The sequence below is a fragment of the Rhinopithecus bieti genome, unplaced genomic scaffold, assembly GCF_001698545.2.
Source record: "Rhinopithecus bieti isolate Rb0 unplaced genomic scaffold, ASM169854v2 scaffold_46389, whole genome shotgun sequence".
NCBI lineage: Eukaryota > Metazoa > Chordata > Mammalia > Primates > Cercopithecidae > Rhinopithecus > Rhinopithecus bieti.
The window spans coordinates 776573-797666 of record NW_016818836.1 but is presented as its reverse complement, the minus strand read 5'-3'; the positions used below and the strand labels follow the sequence as shown (position 1 = coordinate 797666).

Below are 21094 nucleotides of genomic sequence, written 5' to 3'. Positions count from 1 at the left end.
TCAAATTGGAAAAAGTCAAAATTTATCTTTCAGTATCTTAAGTATAATGAAGGGTTGCATTAAAAAATGGACTTTGTAACTATATATTAATACCTATATATACTTAAATATGTTTTACTAAAAATTGTCATCATGTATTTTGCAAACTTGATGGATCTATTCCCAGGGTGGCTCATAAGAGTACATGTTATATTCAAAGAGATTTTTAGAAACCAAGAAAAGGTGTTGGTTGCTGATCTCTGCCATAATTTTTTCTAATTAAGATTTTATTGAGATAATTGTAGATTTACTTGCAATTATAAGATTTTTAAAACTCAGATTATATCTATGTTTCAAGGATGTGATTAAATAATCCTTTATAATATGTTAGAAAATCAAATTACCCAAAAATTGTCCATGCTTTTTTGAAATGAGGGTTGGCAAACTAGTGCCCACAGGCCAAATCCAGCCTACCACCTATTTTTATAATAAAGTTTTATTGGAACACAGCCATGTCCATTAATTTACAACTTGTCTCTGGCTGCTTTTGTTCATCGATAGCAGAGCTGAGTAGTTGTTATCAGAGACTTGAAAACTCGAATATGGCTCAAAACTTAAAATATATACAGAAAATTTTGCCAACACTGATTTTAAAACTGTACAGTGATCAAACCTGGCCATTTTATCATAAAACAATTTTATATTTCAGTATATGATGGTTCAAGACATGCTGTCTCCATCCCCCATGGAACGACCTGAAGCTACAAACATCATTGAAAATGCTGTGTTTGAAGACTTGGACTTTCCAGGAAAAACAGTGCTCAGACAGAGGTCTCGCTCCTTGAGTTCATCGGGAACAAAACATTCAAGACAGTCTAACAACTCCCATAGCCCTTTGCCAAGCAATTAGCCTTAAGTTGTGCTAGCAACCCTAATAGGTGACACAGATAGTAGCCTACTTCTTAGAACATGCCTGTCCAAAATTGCAGACTTGAAAAGTTTGTTATTTGCTCAATTTTCTTGTGGACTACTTTTTTTATGTCAAATTTAAGCTGGATTTGGGGGGCATAACCTAATTTGAGCCAACTCTTGAGTTTTGCTATACATAAAGGGCTGTCTTTGTTCTTTGTTAGTCTCTTGAAACTGGCTGCTGGCCAAGATTTATAGCCCTCATCGTTTGCCTAAGGAGGTAGCAGCAATCCCTAAAATATATATAGTGAAAGCTAAAATGGAAATATTTTTATAATACAGAAGAAGGAAAGTCCCCCTATGTGGCAACTGTTGTTCTAGAAATATGCTTTCTAGAGATATGATGATTTTGAAACTGATTTCCAGAAAAAGCTGACTCCACTTTTGTGCCTGGTGGGTTTAGGAATCTGCACTATTTTGGAGGACAAGTAGCACAAACTGAATAACGGTGTATGTCCATAGTTTTATAGTCCTATTTGTAGCATTCAATAGCTTTATTCTTTAGATGGTTCTAGGGTGGGGTTAGACCTTTTTGTACTTTTACCTCCAATAAAGGGAAAATGAAGCTTTTATGTAAATTGGTTGAAAAGTCTAGTTTTGGGAGGAAAAAAGCTGTAGTAAGAAATGGATCATATATATTACAACTAACTTCTTCAATTATGGACTTTTTAAGCCTAATGAAATCTTAAGTGTCTTATATGTAATACTGTAGGTTGGTACTTCCCCAAAACTGATTATAGGTAACAGTTTAATCATTAACTTGCTAACATGTTTTATTTTCACTGTAAATATGTTTATGTTTTATTTATAAAAATTCTGAAATCAATCCATTTGGGTTGGTGGTGTACAGAACACACTTAAGTGTGTTAACTATTGTGACTTCTTTCAAGTCTAAATGATTTAATAAAACTTTTTTTAAATTACATATGGTTGACTCTTATTTTGAGGAGTTAGTCCTAAAATGGTAGATTTTCAGATTTATAAAATGGGATCATAGATCTAGAAAGAGTCATAAACCTATCCTCAAGAAAACTTCTTCCTAACCCATTTCAGACAGGTATCTTTTTCATCATTTCCCAAAGACTTGGCGGGCCCTTTCAAAATTCACAAGATCCATAACTGACAGACATTTTTGCTCAGTGCCTACCCTGTGCCAAGAACTGGGAATATAGAGAGGACTCTCCCCTAAAGGGAGAGCTCTCAGAGAAAAGGGCTGTGGTGATGCTATTGTATTGATACCGAGGTGCATCTGACATGTGCCCACATGGAGGCATGTGGCATGCAGGGCTGACAGGGCATGAACCAGCTAGACACAACCTAGAAAGGTCAAAATGCATAGCATCTCCATCTTATAAACAATGTCTGCCACACAAGGTTATGAGCAACCTGTCAGCTGGAAAAACACTTCCCAGATGTTTGTGGCTGACTGTCTATCCAGACTCACTTGCAGCAGTGCTGCTCAAATGACTTCTCCAGCTTCTGCTTGGTTCCCAGCCAGCTCACCCCCATCGTCTTCATCTCTTGGTCCGCCTGCCTTAGTTGCTATTCCTTTTCTCCCTTCCTCTTCACCCAGCCAGGGGTGTGCTTTTGGCAGCATACCCCACTCAGTCCCCCAAAGATCCTTTGACCCCCAGGACTCCCCTAGGAGCTAGCCATGGTAGACACTACTATTACCACTCTACTTACGGTCAAACCCAGGTCCAGAAAGGTGCTGTGATTTGTCCAAGGCCACAAAGACAGCAAGAGCAGAACCGGGATCAAAACCTAGGTATTGAGATTCCTAGTCAGTGTTTTGTCTACTCCCTTGCACCAAGCTGTCTAGGGATTTGTAAATTCTTACATGATGTAATCAGGTTTTCTTTCATTTTTACCCTGAGTCTGCTTTTGCTGACCACCAGCAGGAAAGCGGGCATGGGGTTGGGGAAGTTAAGGGACTGGGCTAGCAACACTTAAGTCCATAACAGTAGTTAGAATGGAGACCCCTGTGTTCTCACCCACAGCCCTTTCTACTGACTCCAAACCCCACTGCACTCTTTAAATTCTGTTGTTTTTCTGGCATCTTCCCATTCCCCACCCTTGCCTCTGCTTTTAGCACATTGTATTTGATAATACTTATTATCAGGCTGCAGAGGAGCCAGCAACTCTGATGAAGATTAGCTTCCCCCTTGTTTGTTTCTAAGATCTCAGAAAGTAAGGGGACACCTTCTTGTAGTCCAGCAACATCCAGCATAAAGCCTGGTACTTGATTACATATTTGCAGAATTGAATTTGAGGAACCTAGATATAACCCCCACTACAATAAAAATTTGGCAAAAGTGAAGTAGGAAAGATGGCTTAAAAATCCTGATACTGGCTGGGTGCAGTGGCTCACACCTGTAATCCCAGCATTTTGGGAAGTCAAGGCAGGTGACTTGCTTGAGCTCCGGAGTTTGATACCAGCCTGGGCAACATAGCAGGACCCCATCTCTACAAAAGATACAAAAGTTAGCCAGGTGTTGTGGTGCATGCCTGGAGTCCCGGCTACTCCTCCGGGAGCTGAGGTGGGAGAATCGCATGAGCCCAACAGGCAGAGGTTGCAGTGAGCTATGGTTGCACCACTGCACTCCAGTCTGGGCGAGAGAGTGCGACCCTGTCTCAAAAAAGAATCCTGATGCTAAAAACATGAGAGCATCAAATCCTGGAAGTGTTTTGTTTTGTTTTGTTTGAGACAGAGTCTCCCTTTGTTGCCCAGGCTGGAGTGCAGTGGCACCATCTCAGCTCACTGCAACCTCCACCTCCTGGGTTCAAGCGATTCTCCTGCCAGGAAAGAGCACAGGGCTCTCCTGATTCACCCTTCAGGGAGGCAGTAGGACTAGCCTGAGAGCTGGTCCAGGGATAGGAAGCCCATGAGAAATTTTGAAAACTAGTTACTTAGTCTGCTGTTTGCCTCCCAGGATTAGACAGAAAAGCAGACTTTTATGATGTTAGGATGGTGTGGGGGGTTTTCTTACTGATATCTTTCTCTAGATGCATTACAACAAAAGCTATTTTATTTCTGTGCCATTTTTCTCTGAGAGAGTGGAGACAGAATAAGCTCCCAGTCTAACCACTAGCCATAGTGGAGAAGTCAAGGGCTAAGCGGGGACTCTGGATGTTCTTTGGCTCACTGCTGGGAACATCTATGATCCCCCATAACTAGATTGTCAAAGCACTGCCTTGTGAGACTTCCCCCTGGACAGCCTATCCCTGCAACTACAGTAACTGTCACCAGGTGGCTCATTTTCACCGTTTTCCCCAAGTACAGTCATGCGTTGTTTAAAGATCTGAGAAATGCGTTGTTAGGTGATTTCGTCCTGCAAACATCACAAAGTGTACTTACACAAACCTAGACGGCACAGCCTACTGCACACCTGGGCTGTAAGGTGCAGGCTATTGCTACACACCTGGACAGCATGATGTCTACTGAATACTGTAGGCCATGGTAACAAAATGGTAAGTATTTGTGTGTCTAAACATAGAAAAGGGACAGTAAAAATACAGTATTAAAAAGTTTTTTTTTTTGAGACGGAGTCTCACTCTATCACCCAGGCTGGAGTACAGTGGTGCGACCTCAGCTCACTGTAACCTCTTCTTCCTAGGTTCAAGCAATTCTTGTGCCTCAGCCTCTGGAATAGCAGGGATTACAGGAGCCTGCCACCAGGCTCAGCTAAGTTTTGTATTTTTAGTAGAGACAGGGTTTCATCATGTTGGTCAGGCTGGCCTCGAACTCCTGACCTCAGGTGATACACCCGCCTCAGCCTCCCAAAGTGCTGGGATTAGAGGCATGAGCCACCATGCCCAGCGCCAGTATTATAATCTTATGGGACCACTGTTGTATATGTGTTCCCTCACTGACTAAAACATTGTTCTGTGGCACGTGACTGTAGTAGACAGTTGAGGACTGAGATAAAGAACATTCTTCCACCTGTAAAGGTATTCCTCCCTCCCCTCATATGTTCAACACATCATGAGAACAAGCATGTCAACATAATCTAAATATGGCAGATATTGCAAAATTCAACTATACAAAGTCCCACATGCCATGAACTGCTTTTAAATTTCTCATGTGGACAATGACTTAAAACAACAAATAGGCTAGGTGCGGTGGCTCACATCTATAATCCCAGCACTTTGGGAGGCCGAGGTGGGAGGATCACTTAAGCCCAGGAGTTTGAGACCAGTCTGGGCAACATGGCAAAATCCCGTCTCTACAAAAAAAAAAAAAAAAAAAATTAGAAAATAGAATAGAAAATAGCCAGGCATGGTGGCACATACTTAGACTCCCAGCTGCCTGGGAGGCTGAAGTGGAAGGATCACCAGAGCCTGGGAGGTTGAGGCTACAGTGAACCATGATTGTGCCACTGCACTCCAGCCTGGACTACAGAGTGAGACTTTGTCTCAAAATAAACAAACAAAAAACAAATACAAGAACAGTATGTACCTGGCTACTTCCAACAACTCTACTCCTAACAACTCTTAGTATCCCTAATCCCTAATCCCTTACTCGGTGCCTCCCTATTTGGAGCAGCTGAGTAGCTTTCTTTTCTGATTCTTCTTCATAATCTGGGGGACTAAGAAAAGGTTGGGGAAGGGAGAGGGAACAGAGAGAACACCCCATGCAAAGGAACGGAGGGAGGGCAGGAGTAAAAAAGAAAGCTCTCAAAGGTGGGGTGGGGGGAAGTAGACCAACTTAAAAATTATTTTTGAGTCGGAAAGGCCAGGACACTGGAATTCACTAAATACAGGTGAAGGAGAAGATGGCTCCTGAGTTTCTGGTGTGAATGCTTTTATAGAATCCAGAGGAGGGTGCAGTTTGGGGACAGAAGAAATGGCAGATATCCCTTTTTGAAGATGATGGATGAGTATTTCAGGACTTTGTTGATAAACAGTTAAGGTATTATTAACTGTTTAATAATAATAAAGAAAATTAGAAGCTGTAGAAAGTTACTGAACTGAGGAAGGACATGATGAGAGATTTTAAGATCACTATAGGCTGGACACAGAGGCTTACTCCTATAATCCCAACACATTGGGAGGTCAAGGCAGGAGGACTGCTTAAGCCCAGGAGTTCAAGACTAGACTGGGCACCATAGTGAGATCCCTATCTCTAAATTTTTTTTTTTTTTTTTTAACCACAAGATCACTATGGTGGCTGAGGAAGACGGTTGACAAGAGGGAGAAAGAGTTGGAGATGAAACCAGACAGGGGCTGTTAGCCTTTATCCAGCAAGAGGTTAGAGGGCCTGAGCCAGGGCAGTGGAAGCTGAAAGCCATCCCTTCTTTGTCCAGCAGCTGACCACGTGCTAGCTCCCAACAACCAGAGGAGGGTCTTCTATTAATGCTCTGTAATGTTGAGTTTTGAAGGACTTCAGGGGGTGCTATAGTGACTGGCTCTTTGGGAAGAACCTGCTGCTTTCTCAAATGTTAGCTTTTAGAGTACCCAGAGAACACTGTCATAAATGATGGCAGCCACTTTGGGACCAGCTCTTCTCTTGCTAGCAGCAAGAATGTGAGTAAGAAGAGGAGAGGAAACAGTATAGAATTTGCTGGCACAGAGCTCTACTGCCTCCCAGGAAGACCCTGGGAGAATTTTCACCACCCAGAAAGGTCACAAACTTGCCCCGAGGGAGTGAGAGGGTTTCATACTGAGAAGTAATGAAGGAGAAAGGGTGCTCTTTCTCCAAAAGGATCTTTTCATGACTTACTCAAGAAAACAGCTGTCCAGCCCGGCCAACATGGTGAAACCTCGTCTCTACAAAAAAAAAAAAAAAAAATGCAAAAATTAGCCAGGCATGCTGGTGCACACTTATAGTTCCAGCTACTGGGGAGGCTGAGGCCGGGGAACCACTTGAACCCTGGAGGTGGTAGCAGGAACTGTCAGTACAAAGACCTGGCTCAGGAAGAAGAAGAGCTCGGGCTGGTCAAGCCGAGATCGTGCCACTCCACTCCAGCCTGGGCCACAGAGCGAGACTCAGTCTCAAAACAAAACAAACAAAAAAAGCCCAAATGAATAAGTGATGATATATTCATACTATAGACACTCAATGAGTCAGTAGCACAAGTGGAATTACTAAATGGTTCATTAAGCAGATAAATGACAAATGCAAGTTGCAGAGAAGTGTGAATAGTACAATTGCAACCAAGTAAAAGAGTTTCTATGTCTGTTTAAATGGAATTTTTCATGGGCATAGAGGAAGTTTTGGAAGGATTCTCACCAAATGCTACACTAGTTACCTTACAAAGGTAGAGCTGGGGAGGGTGGAGAAGATTATTAACTTCAATATGCATCTCAGCATTGTTTGAGTTCTTTCCAATGCAGATAATACTTTAATCCAATGTGATTAATAAGTTAAATTTTAAAATTAAGAAAAAGGACACCAATAAACAACATTTACTCTCTCTCTCTCTCTCTCTCTCTCTCTCTCTATATATAATATATATATATATATATTTTTTTTTTTTTTTTTTTCAAGATGGTGTTTCACTCTTGTCACCAGGCTGGGCTAGAGTGCAGTGGGTGTGATCTCGGCTCACTGCAACGTCTGCCTCCCCGGGTTCAAGTGATTCTCCTGCCTCAGCCTCCCAAGTAGCTGGGGGCTTACAATCATGAGCCACCACACCTGGCTAACTTTTTGTATTTTTAGTAGAGACAGGGTTTCACCATGTGGGCCAGGCTGGTCTCAAACTCCTGGCCTCAAGTGATCCACCTGCCTCAGCCTCCCGAAGTGCCAGGATTACAGGTGTGAGCCACCGCCCCTGGCCAGCATTTACAATATCTTAGTTGATCTCATATTTGTATTCTACTTTATAGTTTATTTGACATAGTCTCATTTAACTCTAATAGGATCTCTGCAAAGCAGATATTTTCATTACTGTTTTATGTGTAAAAAAAAAACAAAAAACAAAAAACCAATAATTAAAATAACTACAGCAGCCTAACAGGAAGCTTGTGATAATACAGTTATCATTGCATTGCCCTTGTTAGTATAACAATCCCCACTTTTCTGAATAACCCCCAATTCAGAGAGCATTTTAGGGGAGTGACAGGTGACAAGACAGTGCTGGGCTTTGGAATTAGGACTGGCTGCATTACTTCTTCCTTGTTTACAATTTTCCTTCAGCTTTCCAATCTGTTTCCTCACTGCAAACTGCACATTTTGAAGATTAAGCAATATAATATATAATATTTAGTGTAGAGGCCGGGCACGGTGGCTCACGCCTGTAATCCCTTTGGGAGGCCGAGACCGGCGGATCACGAGGTCAGGAGATCGAGACCATCCTAACACGGTGAAATCCCGTCTCTACTAAAAATACAAAAAATTAGCTGACCGTTGTGGCGGGCGCCTGTAGTCCCAGCTACTCGGGAGGCTGAGGCAGGAGAATGGCCTGAACCCGGGAGGCAGAGCTTGCAGTGAGCTGAGATCATGCCACTACACTCCAGGTTGGGCAACAGAGAGAGACTCCGTTTCAAAAAAAAAAATTTAGTGTAGAACCTGGTAAATAGAATTCAATAAACGGAAACAAAAATGAAATCACAACTTCAGTTCTCTCAGTTCTAAAACGGGCACAGTCCTGTGGTAGGGTTATTCTGAGGACTAAGAGACAACTAAGAGTTAAAGGGTCATACAAATATGTGTGATTTATATTTCTTATGATTATATGATGGGGGAGAAAGGTACAGAAAAAAACCTTTAGTAAAACACGCAGCATATAAAAACTTTATAATGTTTATGTTTAAATGTGGACATTGACTATGCCTATGACAAGGACTTAGAGGCTGGCATTTGATCCGGTGAGGACAACGTGTTTTGCAAATATAAAAGTATGGTTATTATTCAAGTAATCAAGAAACGCCTTTGTTGTATAGGGGTTTTGGGCTGCCCAGGGGGTGGAAGAGGGCTGGGAATGCCTCCTTTCTCCCAGGCGTTTGACCCTAGCTGCCGGTCTATAGGAATCAGCGGGGAGTCGGGGCGCAGGGCGGCCGGAGGGTTTGGAGATGAAAGATAGGAGGATGCCGTCTGTATTCTGGTACTGGGGCAGGGACTCTGGCTCGGGCGCAGCTGGGAGCGGCGGCAGGAACTGTCGGTACAAAGACCTGGCCCAGGAGGAAGAAAAGTTCCGAGTGGCTAAGTGGTGACAACAGACGCTGAGGCTAAGTGGGAGCTCCGCGGGCCCGCGGCGCTCTGCGTTCCCGGGCAAGGGCCTTGGGATGGAGGGTGGGGGACTGAGTGTCACCGAGTCAGTCCAGTGCGGTGACTGATCCTCTTGTGACAGATGCGGGAGGGTGGGCTGGGCATGAGAACCACCGGCGATGGAGGTGTGGCTTGCGGGAGATGCTGGTGAAGGAGGAGGAGGAGGGGCGAGAGGAGTCCGTCCCTCTCCTAGGTTAATTACCACTCACTCCGCCCTCGGGACTAATGGATTCGTCCGAGGCGCAGACCTGCTGGGCAGCCAGAGGGTGGCTCCTGGGTAAGTTTCAAAACCAGCGTTTCTGGAAGACCTGCTGCATACCATGTCCTATACTAGGCAGTTTATATTCGTGGTATCTCATAGAATACCTTCAATAACCTTGGGAGATATTATGGCCCCCATTTTATGGAGGAGGAAACTGAGGCTTACTGAATCAAAGGATTTCCATGCAATGGGTATAATCAGGCAAATCATAGGTGAATTGTAAGTAGTTAAAAAAAAAAAAAAAGAAAATAACTCAATTTAGCTACTCATCGGAAATACAGGCCGGGCATGGTGGCTCACGCCTGTAATCCCAGCACTTTAGGAGGCCAAGGCGGGCGGATCAAGAGGTCAAGAGATCGAGATCATCCTGGCCAACATGGTGAAACCCCGTCTCTACTAAAAATACAAAAATTGGCTGGGCATGGTGGCTCGCACCTGTAGTCCCAGCTACTCGGGAGGCTGAGGCAGGAGAATCGCTTGAACCCAGGAGGAAGAGGTTGCAGTGAGCCGAGATCATTTGCCACTGCACTCCAGCTTGGGCTACAGAGCAAGACTCCGTTAAAAAAAAAAAAAAAAAGTAAAGAAAGAAATACAAACGAAACCAACAGTGGATCCCATTTTTCTGCTATCACACGGAAAACATTAAAAAGATTTATGTGTGTAAGCAAAAGTGTGATGAAAGAATTCTCTCATAGGCTGTTGTTAGAAATGTATCTTTATGACTTTTTTTTTTGTCAGTATCTATCTAAATTCAAAAGATAATTTGTCTTGAAAATTCCACTTTGGGAATCGATTCTTTAAAAGTAATCACACAGGTAAATGTTAATCTTAGTGGGAAAGGCAAGTAAAAGAGTTAAGGGTTTTTTAAATGTGATTGACCCACTATTACAGGGTTGCTGGAAAATACTAGCCTGGAGGTCCAATCAGCTCTATCCAATTCCAGTAATCATGACCCTCAGGCAGCTTCGCCATAATCACTGCACTCTGGCATCACCAGGACCCACAGGCCCCTTTTCCAAGTGTAAGGGCTGTTTACCTGCAGTAGTGCACATTTCTTGCAAGGCCTCTTTCAAGTTGTTTTTCTTCCTTTATTTATTTATTTATTTATTTATTTATTTATTTAATTATTTATTTTTTGAGAGCTCAGGCTGGAGTGTGGTGTCACAATCTCAGCTCACTGCAACCTCTGCCTCCTGCATTTAAGCAATTCTCCTGCCTCAGCCTCCTGAGTAGCTGAGATTACAGGCATGTGCCACAACGCCCAGCTGATTTTGGAGTTTTTTGTTTGTTATTTTTTTTCTGTTTTTTGCTTTGAGATGGAGTTTCACTCTTGTCACCCAGGCTGGAGTCCAATGGTGCGATCTCAGCTCACTGCAACCTCCACCTCCTGGGTTCAAGTGATTCTCTTGACTCAGCCTCCCAAGTACCTGGGACTACAGGCGTGCACCACCACACCTGTCTAATTTTCGTATTTTTAATAGACGGGGTTTTGCCACATTGGCCAGGCTGGAGTCGAACTCCTGGCCTCAAGTGATCCTCCTGCCTCAGCCTCCCAAAGTGCTGGGATTACAGACGTGAGCCACTGCACCCGGCCTCTTTCTTTTCTTCAGAGAGGAAGTCATATTATGTTGCCCAGGCTGGAGTGCAGTGACTATTCACAAGTGTGATCATAGTGCACTGCAACCTCCAACTCCTGGCCTCAAGAGATCTTCCTATCTCAGCTTCCCCAGTAACTGGGACTATAGGTGTGCACCACCCATCCACTACTTCCAAGATTTAAAGAATCCAAAGTTTTAAGAACCTATATTTTGAACACTCATAGGTGAGTCTAAGACATTGCTTCTTGATCTTGATAGCACAATAGAATAATAATGTGACCTTAAAAAAAAAGAAAAGCAGCCAATACACAGGCAGCATTCCAGCCCTGCAAATCACAACCTGTGGGTGTGGAGCCCAAGCCTCAGGATTTTTTTAAGCCTCCCGATGATTCCAAAGTGCAGTCAAAGCTGAGAACCACATGCCTCCCCTTTCATAGTGGCTACAGGACCAGGAGCACCAGCAGAAATGCAGTGTCTCGGGTTCTACTCCAGACCTGCTGGACCAGAATTCATGCTTTAACAAGAAGCCAAAGTAATTCACACAAACATTAGTATTTGAGATAGACTGTGGTGAGGTTTTAGATTTATTTCAACCCTTCTCCTGTACTGGCCCCACCCTGACTGCTTCAGGGACAGGCTGGCACTAAGATAAAGTGCACCTGGGCCATGGTTCATTCTACTGATATCTCCCAAGCAACTCCTAAGAGGAAGGGACTATTCTAGAAGGGACCTGCAACTATTCCCCCAGATCCCTAAGCTCTGGATGGACAAATGCAGGTTGAGTAGGAACTAGCTTCGAAGCTATATAAATGTTGACAGAACTCTAGGTTTGTTGGAGACTTAAAGTAAATCAACAATGTGAGACATCTAGCAAAACTTCAGACACAAACAGGTTGCATTCATTGGTCCCTACCACCTCTCACAGGACCTCAGAACTGGTCTGCCCACCTCCGGTCTCGAGCCAACTCATGCTGTCATGACAGAATATTTTACAACATAAATCTGGCCGTGCTATTTCTTCCCTGCTTAACATCCTCTGAAAGTCCCTGGACATCCTCAGTTTCAAAGTCAAACTCATGAGCTTGGCATACCAGGCCCTCCACCAACTGATCCAGTTGATCCTTAATTCTTGAGAACCCACATGTGCCTGTTCTGCTTTTCAGGAGTCTCAAATGAACTCCTGGCCTTTTCTCAAGCTGCCATGCTCCCTAGCTTGTCTGTCTGTTCTCCCCTTACCTCCTCTACCCACCTGGAAACTGTTCCTATCAAGTTTCTCCTCCAGGATCACAATCTTGGTGAATATCCTCCTGATTGGCCCTCATCCCAGTGAAGGGATGAACAAGACATAATTAGGAAGAGGCCTGTCACCTGACTTTGGGGGTTTTTTTTGTTTGTTTTTTTGAGACACAGTCTCACTCTTTTGCCCAGGATGGAGTGCAGTGACATGATTATGACTCACTGCAGCCTCAACCTCCTGGTCTTAAGTAATCCTCCCACCTCAGCCTCCCAAGTAGCTGGGACTACAGGCACGCATCACCACACCCAGCTAATTTGTTATTGTTGTTGTTGTTATTTTGTAGAGATGAGGTCTCACTCTGCTGCCCAGGCTGGAGTGAAGTGGCACAATCATGACTCACTGTAGCTGTGACCTCCTGGTCTCAAGCAATCCACCTCAGCCCTCGAGTAGCTAGGACTGCAGGCATGCACCACCACACCTGGATAATTTTTGTATTTTTTTGTAGAGACAGGGTTTCACCATGTTGTCCAGGCTGGTCTCGAATTCCTGGGCTCAAGCTGTCCTCCCACCTGGCCTCCCAAAGGTGAGATTACAGTCATGAGCCACTGTGCCCGGCCCTGACTTTTGATTTGAAGGCCTGTCCAGTGAGAGCAGTTTGACTCTGTTCTCAAGGCACAGCTTTTAAGAGCCAAGCCCCACCTGAGCTTGGACACACCGGGATACAGTTTTAAGTATTTAACAGAAACCCAAATTACCAGTGACATAAACCAAGGGTTCTCAACCATGGCTGGGGAGCATTTTAAATATCCAGTGCCGGCCAGGAGCCACCAGTGGCTCATGCCTGTAATCCCAGCACTTTGGGAGGCCGAGGTGGGTGTATCACCTGAGGTCAGCAATTCAAGACTAGCCTGGCCAACTTGATGAAACCCCATCTCTACTAAAAATACAAAAAATTAGCCGGGCATGGTGGCAAGTGCCTGTAATGCCAGCTATTGGGAAGCTGAGGCAGGAAAATTGCTTGAACCTAGGAGGCGGAGGTTGCAGTGAGCTGAGATTGTGCCACTGCACTCTAGCCTGGGCAACAGAGCGAGATTCTGTCTCAAAAAATTATCCAATGCCAGGCTATACCTTAGGCCAATTACATCAGAAATTTAGGAGAAGTGGCAAGCATCAGTTTTTGTTTTTGTTTTTGTTTTTTTGAGATAGAGTCTTACTCTGTTGCCCAGGCTGGAGTGCAGTGGCGTGATCTCGGCTACTGCAAGCTCCGCCTCCCAGGTTCACACCATTCTCCTGCCTCAGTCTCCCTAGTAGTTGGGACTACAGGCACCCGCCACCACACTCGGCTAATTTTTTTTTTTTTTTTTTTTTTTTTTTTTTGGATTTTTAGTAGAGACGGGGTTTCGCCATGTTAGACAGGATGGTCTCGATCTCCTGACCTTGTGATCGGCCCGCCTCGGCCTCCCAAAGTGCTGGGATTACAGGCATGAGCCACTGCACCCGGCAGTATATATATATATTTTAAAGCTCCACAGTGATCCTAATGTTCAGGTAAGCTTGAGAAACATTGGCTCAAACAATTGGAGGTTTATTTTATTCCATGGGACACTCCTGACCTGACGAGACTACTGTGTACCACCCAAAAAGCCAGCCTTCTTCTCACTGCCATTTCACCATCCCTAGGGCAGGACCCTTATCCACGAGGTCCAACTAGGCTCATAACTTGTCCAAGCACCAGGAGGCAGGAGGGGAAGGGCATGGCCTGGGAAGAGGCATACACCATTTTTGCTTATGGCCCATTGGCTGGGATCTAGTCACACGGCTGTGTTTTATGCAAGGGAAGGTGGGAAATGTAGTCTTTATTCCAAGTGGCCATTGCTCAGCTAAAATCTTAGGGGTCTGTTAATACAGAAGAGATGATGGCTAAGGGGAGAATCTAGCAGAGCTCAACCTAAGGAATAATATCCTCAAGAACAGAATGATCATGTACTGGGATAAGATGTGGCAGTGTGCTCCCTGCCACCTGGAGAAGTCATCACGCCAGGAGAGAACCACAGCTCGAAGGCAGTCAGATATTCACTCAGTCCACAACTCAATTCTTCTTTCTCAGTCACCACAGCCAATATACTGGCCTTCTTCCTGTTCCATGAGCACACCCAGAACTCTTCATCAGATGGCCTTGTGCTTGCCACCAAAGAGCTTCTGCCCAGAGTTTCTCCTGTCATTTGGATCTCAGAGAAGTACCCTTTTTTTTTTCTTTTTCTTTCTTGTTTTTTTCCTGAGGCAGAATCTTGTTGTGTGGCCCAAGCTGGAGTATAGTGCTTGGCTCACTGCAACCTCTGCCTCCTGGGTTCAAGCGATTCTCCTGCTTCAGCCTCCCTAGTAGTTGAGATTACAGGTGCCCATCACCACACCTGGCTAGTTTTTGCATTTTTAGTAGAGATGTGGTTTCACCATGTTGGCCAGGCTGGTCTCAAACTCCTGACCTCAAGTGATCCGTCCGCCTCAGTCTCCCAAAGTGCTGGGGTTACAGGGGTGAGCCACTGCACCCGGCTTGCATTTTTTTTTTTCATAGCGCTTATAATCTCTCTCTCTCTCTCTCTCTCTCTCTCTCTCTCTCTCTCTCTCTCTCTCTTCAGAGACGGAGTCTTGCTTTATTTCTCAGGCAAGAATGCAGTAGTGCAATCTTGGCTCACTGAAGCCTCAACCTCCAGGGCTCAAGGGATCCTCCTGCCTCAGCCTCCCAAGTAGCTGGGATTACAGGCACACGCCACTAAATATGGCTTTTTATTTTCTGTAGAGATGGAGGTCTCACTATGTTGCCAAGGCTGGTCTTGGACTCCTGGGCTCAAGCAATCCTCCCGCCTTGCCTCACAAAGCACTGAGATTATAGATGTGAGCCACTGCATGCAGCAGTCCTTGTAATCTTGAGATAGACTACTAGGGTTCAAATCCTGGCTCCACCATTCACTAGTCATCTGACCTTTCTGTGTCTCAGTTTTCTCATCTATAAAATGGGGATGATAATAGTGCCTATCTTTACCTGTAAAGTTAAAGTTAAAACGGTAAATGTTATGTGTGTATTTTATGGAGCATTTTCAAATTTTACTGCGCGTTTTAAGAACACTTGGTTGTCTCTTTCAGGTTTTCACCCCCAGGCTCCTTGCGGGTCACCAATAATAATCTTGTTGCTATTACTACATCCAGTGCTAAGTCCTCAGTCCTGGCCCAGCAACAGCATCTGACGCTGCTCATCCGCAGATTGCTCCCTCCTCCCTCTCATCTTTCTTCACGTGATCTCCAGAACACCAGACCCCTGTGGTTTTTGTCCCACCTCAAAGCTCCCGCCATCTGCCTGACCTTTCAACTTTGACCTGCCCTAGACCTCAGTCCTCAGACCACTTCCACTCCTTGGCAAGGGACTGAGTCTCCTGATTTTCAATGCCATCCATATGCTGTTAATTCCTGAGGATCTATCTCCAGGCCCTGACCTCTCTCCTGGACTCCGCCCTGTGTAGCCAGCTGCCTCCTCAAATCCTAGAGGCATTTCAAAGTTAATATTTCCAAAACCAAACTGATCTTCCCCAAACCCATTTGGACTATCGTCTTCTCCATCTCGATGAAAAGCAGGTTACCTTTCCAGTTTGCACAAGTCAAAAAATGGAGTCATCATCAATGTCTCTTTCTCTCATGTACTCCACAGCCAATCTGTCAAGAAATCTCAGGCTTGCCTTCACACACAATCAAAATCCAACCATTTCTCCACCTTCTCCACCTCCACAGTGATTGCTGTGGTCCACGCCACCCCTACCTCTCACCTGGGTTATCCCGCTTCTCCCTTTGTCCCCTCTGTCTTTTCTCAATCCAGTGGTCAAAGTGGTTCTTCTAAAACAGAAACCAGGCTGGACGTGGTGGCTCACACCTGTAATCTCAGCACTTTGGGAGGCCAAGGCAAGTGGATCACTTGAGGTCAGGAGGTCAAGACCAGCCTTGCCAATATGGTGAAACCCCATCTCTAATAAAATTACAAAAATTAGCTGGCCGTGGTGGCATGCACCTGTAATCCCAGCTACTCGGGAGGCTGAGACAGGAGAACTGCTTGAACCCAGGTGGCAGAGGTTGCAGCGAGCTGAGATCCCACCACCCCACTCCAGCCTGGGTAAAAGAGCAAGACTCTGTCTCAAAAATAAAAATAAATAAATAAATAAATAAATAAACAGAAACCAGGTTATGTGACCCTTTGTTCAGTACTTTGCAGTGGCTCCTGTCTCACTTGAAATAAGAGTCACAGCCTTTGTAAGGGCTTACCTGCACCTAGACAGTCCTGAGAAACCTTATAACCACCCTGATACTGCCTCCCAGGCGCCTCCTCAGGGTCTGCCCTTCCTGTTCCTTCAGTCCCAGTCCTCCCTGTGTGAAGGGCTCCCCTTCTCTAAGGTATTGCTCAAATGCCACTTTCTCTGAGGAACCTGTTGAGCCTCTGCCTGGTGTCATAACTCTGACATCCTCCTTGCCTGCTTTGTCTTTCTCCACTCCACTTACAACCTCCAACATGCCACGTTTCCCTCATTTTATTTATTGTCATTTTCCCCAACTAGAATGGAATCTCCTTGTCTTATCATTATTTTTCATTTTTGCTATATTCCCGGTACTTAGAATTGTGCCTGGTACACAGGTGTTAAATACGTATGTGCTAAATGAGAGGAAAATGATTGAATTAAAAGTCATTTTTCTCCAGCATTGTGGGTCTGTTTCTTCATAGTATAAAGAACTCAGATGTATCATTGATTTTGCAAACATTGTCCTACTTTGTTCTTTGCCTTTTAATTTTTTTTTTTTTTTTTTTTGGCAGGGTCTCACTCTGTCACTCAGGCTGGAGTGCTGTGGCATGATCTCGGTTCACTGCAGCCTCCGCCTCCTGGGTTCAAGTGATTCTCCCACCTCAGTCTCCCAAGTAGCTAGGACTCAGGAGCACACCACCATGCCTGACTAATTTTTGTATTTTTGGTTAGAGATGGGGTTTCACCAGTCTGAGCCCAGGCTGGTATTGAACTCCTGGACTCAAGGGATCTGTTGGCCTCAGCCTCCCAAAGTGTTAGGATTACAAGCATGAGCACTGCACCCAGCCTGCCTTTTTATTTTATGGGTTTTTTTCCATGCAGGAAGTTTGATTATTATGTTGGCAATGTATTAATTTAATTTTTTAATTTGTAGTTTCCAGATTTTATGTCATACTGAGAGAAACTTTCCTTTATGTGTGTTTGTGTCTCTCTGTGTGTGTATTTATACATATTTGTTGTGGTAAAGTACACACATAAAATTTACCATTTTAACTATTTTTTAAGTGTAGAGATCTATGACATTAAGTACATTCACACTGTAGTGCAATCATCATCACCATTTATCTCCAGAACTTTTCAACCTCCCAAACTGAAACTCTGTACCACTGAATAATAACTCCCCATTTCTTTCTTCCCCAACCCCTCACAACCACCATTCTTCCTCCTGCGTCTTTGAGTCTGACTAGGCATCTTATACAAATGGAATATACATTTTTTAATGTTTAGAAATTAACGGACATGTTCTGGAATGTTGCAAAGCCAAAACATTCTTTTTAATTTTTTTAAAATAGAGACAGGGTCTTGCTTTGTTATCCAGGCTGCTCTTGAACTCCTCAGCTTAAGTGATTGTCACACATCAGCCTCCCGAAGTGCTGGGATTACAGGCATGAGCCACCACTCCGGGCCCCCAAACATTCTTGAGCTACACTATGGTTCAGATATGGTTTATCTGCACCCAATCTCATTGAAATGTGATCCCCAGTGTGGCAGTGCTAAGGGGTGGGGGGAAGTGTTCGGGTCATGGGGGCAGGTCCCTCATGAATGGCTTGGCGCAGTTCTTGAGGAAGTGAGTGAGTTCTTGCTCTCAAGGGACTGGGAATGAATCAGTTCCCAGGAGAGTAGGTTGTTACAAAGCCAGGACACTCTTCATGTTTTCGTTTCTTTGCTTGAGTCCACTTACCCTTTGACTTTCTCTGCCATATTATGACACAGCATGAAAGCCTTCTTCAGAAGCCAGAGCCATGCCCTTGAACTTCCCAGCCTGCAGAACCATGAGCTAAATACACCTCTTTCTTATATAAATTACCCAGTCTCAGGTGTTCTTTTATAGCAACACAAAATGGACTAGTAAAAGATATTTCTTTTTTTTTTTTTTTTTTTTTTGAGATGCAGTTTTACTCTTGTTGCCCAGGCTAGAGTGCAATGGCTTGATCTTGGCTCACTGCAACCTCCGCCTCCTAGGTTCAAGCAATTCTCCTGCCTCAGCCTCCCAAGTAGCCCGCCACCACGCCCAACTAATTTTTTTGTATTTTTAGTAGAGATGGGGTTTCACCATGTTGGCCAGGCTGGTCTCAAACTCCTGACCTCAGATGATCCTCCCACCTCAGCCTCTCAATGTGCTAAGATTACAGGTTTGAGTCACCATGCCCCAGCTGTAAAAGATATTTCAATCTGTGCATGCTCTGATCCACCTTACCCTAGCTCCCAAGTTATAGTTTATCTCTAGTAAAGACTTGCCACTGTCTGTCCAAGACTTCTAGGGGCTGTGCATCCTCTTCTGCTATTTCTCAGCGTGTGATTCACATGGCACCAGTGACTCAGTCGCCAGTGAACCATATAAAACAACAGCTTACTGGAGTTCACACCAGATCTAATGACTCTCCATCCAGACCTGGCAGAACTGAAGAATCAGCATTTGACCCAGGCACTCCATTGCCATCCCCTGCTAGGAACTCTCAGAGTCAAAGATCAACCATGAGTGGCTACTTGATCTGGAAGAGGGCACACTGTCGTAGAAGCCTGGGGCCTAAACCCTCACCCCTTGGTTGCTGGTGCTTTCTGTGAAATGAGTATAAGAATTCCTGTGTCACAGAGAAATGAAGTTGGAAGACCATACCCTCTGTGGCCATGTTTTGCAAGCTCTGAAATACATACAACATAAAAAAGCTGTTAGCATTACCTTCAAGCCCCCAGTCCTGTCTCTGCAGCCTCTGCCATAGGGTCCAGGCCAAAAAAAGACAAAAGCATCCATAGAGTTGACATCATGGTGGTGGGGGGCACACAGAATCTACAAGCAAGGGTGGGAAAATAGGTGTCAATCAATTCTCTTTTATATTAATAATTGAAAGAAACACTGTATTAGCCCTTTAAAAATGTTAAGTGCATTCATGTACTTTCTTTTTTGTATCTTGTGAGATGGGTGTAATTATCCTCCTTCTATGCATGAGAAAATGAAAGGTCAAAATGAGATTTTTATGGGAGGAGGAAGCCAAACCCAGCTCTGCCAATGGCAGCTCAGCTACCACCCATGTGACATTTGGCCAAGTCACCTGAGGCTTTGGTTTTCTTTGCTACAACGTAAGCCTGATGGCTGTATTCACTCAATGGTGAAGGTAGGTATTGGGTAAGATAAGGTATGTGCTCAGCCCAACGTTGGGGCTGGCACATTGCATGACTTTGTGAGTCTAGTTCCAGGATATCTGCTCCTGATTCTCTGCTCTCAGCCTCATATTGAGGAACGTCAGGGGACCCTAAAAAATACAAGAGGAATGAAGACAGATGGGGATGGCTGCTGGAATCTGGCCATGTTCTGCCCAGAAACAAACTAGGTGAAGAGTAAAGAGTTTTATTCTGAGACTATTAAAATGTCTGTTGACCACAGCAGTCTCCCCCTGGATCTAGTCACTAAACACAGCTATTGGACCAGGGCAGAGCTGGGACTAGGAAGACACAGGGGTTGATCGAGATACTACCCAAACCCAATTTGGAGTTCCTATTGTCCTGCTTTTCCCCAAAGGCAACTTCAGTTGGAGAGAGTAAAAGTCAGTGGGCAAAGTTGTGAGTCAACCTCAGGAATGTCTCTCCGGGTCACTTTACCTGATATTTCCAGGTACTGAGAGCTTCCTTGCTCCCTGCCTGGAGCCTGAAGCTGCTGGGGGCAGTTGCAGAAGACGCCTAGAGCCCTTCTCCCTCTTTCCTGTGTAGGCCCTTGGAAAACCGTTTCTCTCTCTCACGCTCGTTCCTTCCTTCGATATTTGTTGGGCACCTGCTATATGCCAGGTTTCAAGAGCAAGAAAGAAAATAAAATGCTCCAAAAGACGTTTAAAAAAGAAATTATTCTAAAGATAATACACATTAAAATTAAGCATGGCTGGGCGTGGTGGCTAACACCTGTAATCCAGCACTTTGGGAGGCCGAGGTGGGCGAATCACTTGAGATCAGGAGTTTGAGACCAGCCTGGCCAACATGGCAGAACCCCATCTCTACTAAAAATACAAAAATTAACTGGGCGTGGTGGCACATGCCTGTGTTAGAAACAAGTGCTCGGTCCGCAGAGAAGAACCAGCACTTAGGCAAATAGTTTTCTCAGCAAGGCAATTACTTCTACAGAAGGGTGCTGCCTGTGTCAGCCACGATCACAAGAGCACCCCAACAAAGGAGAGAAGAGGTTTTTATCCCTAAGGCAGTTCCTGTTTCTGTGGCCTTTCCCCATTGGCTGGAGTTGGGCCTCACAATCTAAGCTGACCCAATTGGCTAAGACTTAAAATTCTCCAAATAGGGTAAACATGCCATTTGCTAAAAGAGGAGTAGAGAGGAGAGACTGTTACTAACTAGGCAGGAGGGAAGGCATGCCTAGGCATCCCTGGACACATATGGGCACAGCAAGAGGGTTGGTTACAGAACGGAAGGAAGTTTGAAACTCTTTCCAAATAAGGTAGTGAGATGAGGACTTTGAAAGCCAAAGTGGAGAAAGGGGAAAGCAGGGAGAAGGGCTAGCTTATA

The 21094-nt window shown here is 44.6% G+C and overlaps 1 protein-coding gene and 1 long non-coding RNA gene across 2 annotated transcripts in view; one reads left to right on the top strand and one right to left on the bottom strand.

Annotated features, from left to right (window-relative positions):
* Positions 1-1871, top strand: part of EIF2AK3 (eukaryotic translation initiation factor 2 alpha kinase 3) — an 83272-nt gene extending 81401 nt beyond the window's left edge. Inside the window, 1 exon segment of the mRNA XM_017857577.1 lies at positions 689-1871. Coding sequence (XP_017713066.1) covers positions 689-889 — 201 coding nt within the window. The 3' untranslated portion in view covers positions 890-1871.
* The window catches only part of LOC108518883 (uncharacterized), a 44021-nt gene extending 23298 nt beyond the window's left edge, over positions 1-20723 (bottom strand). Inside the window, exons 1-2 of the long non-coding RNA XR_001882481.1 lie at positions 20189-20723; positions 19272-19379 (exon numbers count right to left, since the gene is read on the bottom strand). This is a non-coding gene — a long non-coding RNA (uncharacterized LOC108518883). The remainder of the gene's footprint in view (positions 1-19271; positions 19380-20188) is intronic.
* Positions 20724-21094: the final 371 nt, after the last annotated feature.